At 53.2% G+C, this 7,704-nt stretch overlaps 1 protein-coding gene across 1 annotated transcript; it reads right to left on the bottom strand.

The window, feature by feature from the left end:
* Nucleotides 1-3,222: 3,222 nt before the first annotated feature.
* On the bottom strand, nt 3,223-7,414 carry LOC132317162 (hydrocephalus-inducing protein homolog). The gene is made up of 5 exons (XM_059818243.1): nt 7,403-7,414; nt 5,926-6,060; nt 5,172-5,381; nt 4,153-4,290; nt 3,223-3,258 (listed from the first exon to the last, which is right to left on the bottom strand). The coding sequence occupies exons 1-5, from the start codon at nt 7,412-7,414 to the stop codon at nt 3,223-3,225; spliced, it is 531 nt and encodes a 176-aa protein (XP_059674226.1).
* Between the last annotated feature and the right edge of the window lie 290 nt (nt 7,415-7,704).

Here is a 7,704-nt window from a genome sequence, read left to right as displayed (position 1 = left end):
CCATCCTTCAGACACAGCCAGTCACTGTCTGATGGCACTGCAGCCTTACCTCAAGGCCTGTTTCGCAAGCCTATTTTAATACACCAGAGGACCTCACAGGCTGTTTGCTCAATAAAGGCTGAACAGAAGTGCTGTGACATTATGAACTCTAAACCAAAGCACTTCCAAACCACCAAGGGGCCATCTGTTTGCAACGCAAACCCACTGCGTGCACAAAAACTCAGATGATGCTCACGGTAGCCAAGAGCAGAAGATGCTCAGAGGTGACCACAGTGATCAGCACATCCAGCCCCTGCAATCACGTGTTAGGGCAGCCACAGGCAGGCCAGGTCTCTGGGCACTGCTGGCCAGGACAACTCAGGCTCCGAGGCACCAAGCAGGGGGTACTAAGGAGGACAAAGCTATACAAATAAGCACTCAGAAAAACTCCCCATGTCCAGTGGCTTAAGCTAATCTGTCAGAGGCAGCTCCTTCAAGCCCACGTGAAGTCTCCCCAGCACTGGTTACCTGTGTCACACAGGACACGTCCGTCGGTGTGAAAGGACACAGGGAACTGCTCGGTGTTGGTGATCTTCACGATGTGTGTGTGGATGTTCCTGAGAATGACATAGCCAAAGTCCAGGACATACTCCTCCGGCAGCTCAGCTCTGAAAGGAGGAGTAAGGAGCACCCTTAAACCACAGCCTGGCTATGTTTCCAAGTGGATGGAAGATGCAAATAAAGTGGGTATTTCTGTATTTACTGCTGTAAAAACTCAACTCTAGCCAGTGAAACCCGAGCCTTACCACCTGGTAATAAGTCTTTGGTAAGTCATGGGGAGTGTAGGTCCAAGGCTTTTTCCACTACCAGTGGGACCTTAACAAAAAATTCGTTTGTACTGCTCTGCAACCAGATCTGTCCCCAGAGGAGCACTGGTAAATGCAGTAATCAACACCTACAAGATTCATGGGAAGGTCCTTTGCCAGAGTAATCCCACTCACGAAAACACCTAAACAATCTGTTTTGCAGAGCCTCTTCCTCCTGAACTGGAGCCTACAGTGCCCGTCCCTCCTCATGAAGGAGCAAAAGGAAGGACAAGTTACTTAGGTAAGCCCTGCAGTCCCACCAGCACCCAAGCCACCTGATGTAGGGCTTGTCAAGGCTTTATCAACCTGTGCCATTGCCTGCTCTTTTTGCTTAGTGGGATCTGTTAGTTGGAACAAAGATGCCAGCTTTGAGCTGCCTCTTTCAGAGGTGGTCAGCAGGGATGCTGTCTGTGCTGTTTGGATGGGCTTGACGGTCGGCACTGGACCCCCTCAGCTCTAAGAACAGAACCCATCATCGGTGGGGAGCTGAGTGCCCAGCTATTCCCAGCTCTGCAGGCACAAGGAGCTCTCAGGAGCAGGGGTGTGCCGCCGGGTGTTACCCTTGGGGTGCCTGGACATAGGGTACGGGAGTCCCCACTAACTTGAGAAGCCTCCGACGAGCACGCTGGTCAAAGGCAGTGTCCTCAGAGGGACCGGAAGTGAGAACTTTCTGCTGCTCCAGGGCGTGTTCCTCCATCAGCACCTGCTCCGTCTGCATCTGCAGCCGAGTGTCGAACTGAGGAAAGCAAAGACAGTGGCTGGTTAGCAAAGGCCCTTCCCAAGGGAGAGGCTTGTCTATGAAAGAGGATCCCACCCTGCTTTGTTGAGAGGGGCGATGGGGTCCTCCTGTCTCGCTGCTCAGTGTCTCTGACACCTCCTGCTCTCTTAGACAGGACCTTATCTGGGGGGAAATGAACTCCAGCATCTTTGCCTGTCCGGTCACTGTTATAAAAGCTGATCTGGCCAGACAAACAGACAGACAAGCCAGGAACCTTTCAGCGCTCCAAGTATTTGCCTGCCCCCAGCCACTGCCAAAGCAGCTTGGACAAAAGCTCTCTCCAAAAAGGAACCACAACGAAGCTGGTGCCTCTTGGAGACGAACACTGACAGCGCGGTCCCAGGGCGCAGTCAGGCTGCTGCTATGAAGCTCTGTAAACCTGGCAGGGCTTGGCGTGTGAGTCACAAACACCCCAGCAATGACCTGCATCTCCATTCACAGAGTACCATAAATTCAATCACATGAGCATGGTCTTCAGGATCTCTCCCTGGGGTAGTCCGGAAGCTGGTGCATCTACAGGAGGGACAACTACCAGAGGTGGGCAGCCCCCGGGGCAACGCTGAGATGATGCGTGATCATGGCCAGATGCGGGCAGGGAGGTCCCAAGTGCCAGCAGGGTACCAGGAAGCCTGCTGCAGGGTGCAAGGGGCCCAAGTGACACGGCGGGAGGGTGGCACGTGACAAACGGGGCAGCAGCCATTCTCACCACGGTGCCCGAGTCGTTCATGGGTGGCTCCACGGCTGCAGGCTCCCCCAGAACCACTGCTTCGACCCTCTGGCTGTCGTCTTCCACCTTTGCTGTCACCTCGGAGGATCTTCTCATACTTTTTGTTTCCTGAAGGAAGAAAACATCCACAAATAGAAGTGTGGGCACAGCACCATGCCCACTTAAGCTGGGAAGTCCCACTCCCCCGATGCTGGCCTCTCCCAGAAACAAACTCCTCGAGCAATCTATGCAAAATGGATGCTGCTACTCCTCTCTGAATCCTGATGTTCACTCCCACCCATCTTGCGCCCCACAGAGGAGCATCTCATCCCCTGCAATGCGATGCAAAGCCAACCCTGACAAAATCCCTGCCAGCCTGCATTACAGCTTTCCCAAGCTTTTCTGTCTAGGCATCATCTTTGCAGGCCACCAACAGATACGCTGGCAAGCTCTGCAGGATGGTTCCCGGGGCAAAGCCCACATGGGCTCATCTGCTAGACACTCAGGAAGCAACCAGAGGGTTGAGTGTTGGTCTGACAGCCCTGAAACCTCCAGGCCTGGTGGAGATGGGTGGGAGCTGCCCTATGGGCATATGATATGACATGGGGGAAAAAGCCGGGGACCTACCTGGGGAGCAGACAGGCAGTGCTCACCTTTGGTGTTCTTGGGCAGGTCCAAGTAGGTCCTGGGAAAGATGCCCTCTCCTTTGAGGGAGATTTCTTTCGGCTCCAGGTGACCCACTTGGACCTGGAAAGTCCTGCAAAAGACTCCCGGCACTCCTGGCAGGTAGTAGACTTTCAGCACTTGCTCCTTTCCTGGTCCAATGTAACCCTGCAGGGCATGAGAGAAGAGGGAGGGAATGCAAACCAAAGAGGGATTGGTGGAGGGATGGCTCAGACGATAGACACGCTGAGAAGAGAAGGCAGGTTCTCAAAGAGAAAAAAGCATCAGACAACATCGCCTTCTAGCTCTCTTCTACCCAAAAGCTCAAGTCTCCTACACCAGGATGCACTGTGTCCTTCAGAGGGCCTGTAGGGATGCATTCTCACAGCACAGACTACCCTCAGCATGAGCACACCTCTGCTAGCAAGAGCCAGACCGAAGAAATAAAAGCTCTTTTACCAGCTGCTGTGGAAGATGAGTGAACTGCCTGCACTCTCAGCAGACCCAGCAGCTCCTCTCACAGCATGTCAGTGGTTCCCAGGCTGCTGTCGAAGGGCCTCACCCCTTATTAACGACCCCAACCAAACATCTCCTGCCTGTGCGGTTACACCGAGGGTGCACGAGCCTATCTGGACTCACAATGACCTGCAAACATACATCTCTGGAAACGCAGGAGCAGAGACCAGGATGAGATCTCAGGAAGAAGGTGTTGCCAGGAAGGTCACCTCCTCTCCGGGCTTCCAGAAGGACTGTCCGATCCCCGGGCTGGGCTCACGCCAGCCAGGTCGAGAGCAAACTCAAGCAGATGGCAACATGGCTCGGGGTGACAGGACACAGCCGCAGCTTTCCTCGGCTCGCCCTCTGCACACGGGGCTGGACCCTCAGCTCCCCGCTCCCCTCCACGCTGCAGGGACAAGCTCCTGAGCGGGACACATCCTGCCACTTGGTCCCCCGAGCCCTTATCCAGCGCACAACACAGCTGCAGCGAAAGCGAGCCCTGTCAAGCTGCCAGGGCCGACAATGCTGCTTACGGCAACAACTGCGCGGGTCTGAGCAGAGCTGTGTGTTGGGAAGCTCGCAGGAAGAGGGCATCTACAACGCTCTCCTAGGCAGCCTGACAAAGGGCCAGGGTTAATCGCTTGTGCTACCTCCGTACTCACCGTGCTGGGCACGACCAGGGGCACGCCGGGCAGAGGGCTGTTGGCAGTGGCCGCGCTGGGGCTGAGCACCGCGAAGGTGAAGCCCACCTTGCCGCTGTTCTGCAGGGTGACCTCTGCTTTGGTGACTTTGTTAAACAGCTGAAGAGAGGACAGAGGAGCGGGAAGTTACAGACACAGGCCTGATGCTGGGAATCTCCTTCCTCTTTCATTGGCTTGAAAGGAAATGAACACAGCACAGCAGCAGGGACCGCAGAGGACATATGGGCACTTGACTCTCCCGGGTTAACCTGGGGAGCCCACAGCCACAGAGTACCTCTTAGCCCGACACAGGAATAGATATTTACGGCAGCACGCAGAGGTGCAATAACAACCATGTAAAGACCAGTAACAAAGAAACGAGGGGATACAAGCCCTCTGCCCTTTAAGGTGTCATCCAACATCTAGCTGAAACAAAGAAGGAGGCATCGAGGCATTTCAGAGGAAAAGCTACCTGCATACAAGTACTTGCAAGCAAAATACCAGCAAAAAGGGAGACAGACAGAGCAACACATGCAGGGCCAACAGCTGGAAATATCTGTGGGGTTTTTAACCAAAAAGAAGTAAAGTGGGGATTATTCTGGGACATTCTCTCCAGCTTCAGTGACAGGAAGCCCAAGTTAACTTCCTCCCTGGTTTATTTTGTTGATTAATCGAGAGCACTGAAAAAGAGCATCTCCTTGCACCTCAGGCTTTAGGAGCGGATCAGTGGATGGATGTCTCAAGGCACGTCCCTCTGGAGATCACCGCTGGGATCCTGCCTGCCCCAGGAGGCAGCATTAGGAACCCTGAAGAGGAGCAATTCCCAGCTTTGGGGGGGGAATGGAGATGGCCATTAAAAACCACCTTGGATGCAGGACCTATCACTCCAAGGTTGTACAGCTGACAAAGTAGCTGGGAAGGGGAGAGACCCCTAGACCAAGGTCAGCAGCAACCCGCCGGTGATGGTTTTAAAGACCGCTGCCAAGAGAAGTGCGTGGTACCTTCAGCCCGCAGTCGATCTCCGTGGTGTCTAGGAGGTAGTCAATGAGCGAAGCCTCCCCACTCAGCGCGATCTCATAGGTCGGGCCTCCCTCCACCTTGCACAGTGCCGTGACGCTGGCCACGATGTTTGCGTGGCCAAAGAAGGTGAATGTGACCCGCTGGCTCTCGCCCGGCTGCAGCACACCGTACAGCGGCAGGATGTCAAAAACCTGGAGGGAGGGGAGGACAGGAGAGATCAAGATGTCAAGCATCCAAATTGATGCAGAAGAAGAGCCATGGCTTGAAGCAAAGGACAGACATGACTGGAGGGGCCTGCTCCTCAAACACAGGCAAAATCATCCTAATCTCATCCTGCATCCATGACACTTTCCAGTGGAGAAACCATGGGAAAAATCTCCCATACTCACTAACTAATACATTCATTAATACAGTACATCAAAGTAACTTGGGACGTCTCCTCTCTCTCTCTGATTTGCATGCTGCTCTCTCAAGATGCCACAGCAAAATCTACTGCAAAAATTTCCTATCGACCACTTGATTAGTAAGAGCGGGACGAATAATGCCCTCCATAGGTGCCGCACAGGTAACGTCCTTGGCCAACCCTACGACATGTCCTGCACGGCCTCTCCAATGACCGGTTGCTTCAGCAGTGCTGTGCGACGTGCTGGGAGGGCTGTGACGCCACTCTGTGAGCAGCGCCGAGGGCCACCAGTGGGAGCGGGGGCTACATAAGCAAGTCAGATTCCCACTTACCTCCTCCACTCCCAAGGTGAGGGGCTCTACCTCCGTGAACGGCATCAACTCCTTGATCTTCACCCGGCTCTGAGTCTCCGCAGCACCCTCCATCTCTGCAGTACCTTCCAGCTCCGCAGCAGTGGACGGCAGCAACTGGAAAACAAGCACCATGAGCTGCAGAAAGCAGCTGCCTGGTCTGGGTGAGACCACTCTGCTGCAGGCTCCACCACCTCACCAAGCCAGGAGCAGCTGAGATGGGACCTGGGCACAAATCAAGCAGGGGTATGTCCCTCACATCAGTTGAGCGTGGGTCCGAGCCCACCCACAGATGAGACACGGGCTCCATCTGCACTTCCTACATGCAAGCTTGCACGAGGAAGCTGCGTGCGCCCAGCACTGAGTCCTAGCAGAGACCTCAAGGGTACTTTGCACCCTCGTGCCAGCCTGGCTTTGCTCACTCCTGCCCAAGGAACACACCGAGAACCCCATGCTGGGACAGGTTTGGTTTTCTGTGACAAAAAGAGGAACACAACTGCAAGTGAGATGTATTAAAAACAGGAAAATAAGGACTTAGAAAGTGCTCAGCACAACTATCCCGTTTCAGATGGCGCTTAGGTTTCATCTCATGCACTCATCGGTGCTGGAGAGCTGAAGATCTCTGCTCGGTCATTCTTCTCCAACAGCACCTTCCTGAAGAAGGCAGCTGAGATGTTTTTCTGTCTTGCAGCAGCCAAGAACTGGTATTGAACCTCAAAGGCACCATGTCTCAAGAGGAAACTCATCCCTGGACTTCTGACCGCTATTTATAAAAGAGGGCTTTGCGACTGCTCTTGACGTTTAAGAACACCCCCTTGTTCACTAATGTCAAGAAGTGCTTTGTGCTGTGGCCGTGACTTCAGCAGAATCTGCAAGAATATTTACAGGACATCCTTGGACCTAATCAGAGGCTCCATCTCCCCAGTAGATAAAGCACTGGGGAGGGAAGAGTTTTCTCTCATCTCGATGCTCTTTCTGTTGTCTCTACGTTTTCAAGCTTAGCAAAGCTTTGTCAAGTGTATATTCCCAAAGATGCTAACCCACATCTTTCCTAGGCCTGTGGTCTCCCACCTCCCCAGGGAGGTTATATGGCGATTGCCTTGATAGAGTGACACAAGCAGAAGACCAAACTGCAATCTAGAAGCATCCTTTGAATCCAGAAGAATCCTTTGAAGCAATTTTGGATCCTACTTAGCCACGTCCACTTGTATTTCCCTGGTTTACTTCCCATGCATACATGTCAACAGAGCACAAAATAAAGATCTTTTCATGCTTCTATCCAAAAAACATTCAGCCACACTATTCTTTACGTCTACAGGGTATCATTTCTCCTGATTCAGAAAAAATGTGCAGAGTTACAACATTAAAACTGCTGATATTTGGATGTAAGCACATGCAGGTCCCCTCCTTGAACTTAATGTCAACGCTGGCACTTTCAGAGCCTCTCGGGCTCTCTTACATCCTTTTCCATGGCCCTAGGAGCAGCCTCTGTCCCACACGATGCACAACAACATGCCAGCTCCCACTAGTACCAAGGTCAAGCTCCAAAGCAGCGAGGTTCACCAGGAAGGTCAGCACATCAAAGGCAACTTTGTCTGCAAAGCCTTCTTTTATAAAAAGTCATCTCTGCGGCCATCACTGCAACACGGGCTCTTGGGGGAAGGCAGAAGCGTGAAAGCGGGTGGCTCCAGCTGGGCTTGAGAAGGTGCTACATGCAGATCAGTACTTGGCACAGCTTGAGACAGAAAGGAAACTGAAAGC

The sequence above is a fragment of the Gavia stellata genome, chromosome 5, assembly GCF_030936135.1.
Source record: "Gavia stellata isolate bGavSte3 chromosome 5, bGavSte3.hap2, whole genome shotgun sequence".
Classification (NCBI taxonomy): domain Eukaryota; kingdom Metazoa; phylum Chordata; class Aves; order Gaviiformes; family Gaviidae; genus Gavia; species Gavia stellata.
The sequence above is the reverse complement of the archived record's forward strand: the minus strand, read 5'-3'. Positions and strand labels throughout refer to the sequence as shown.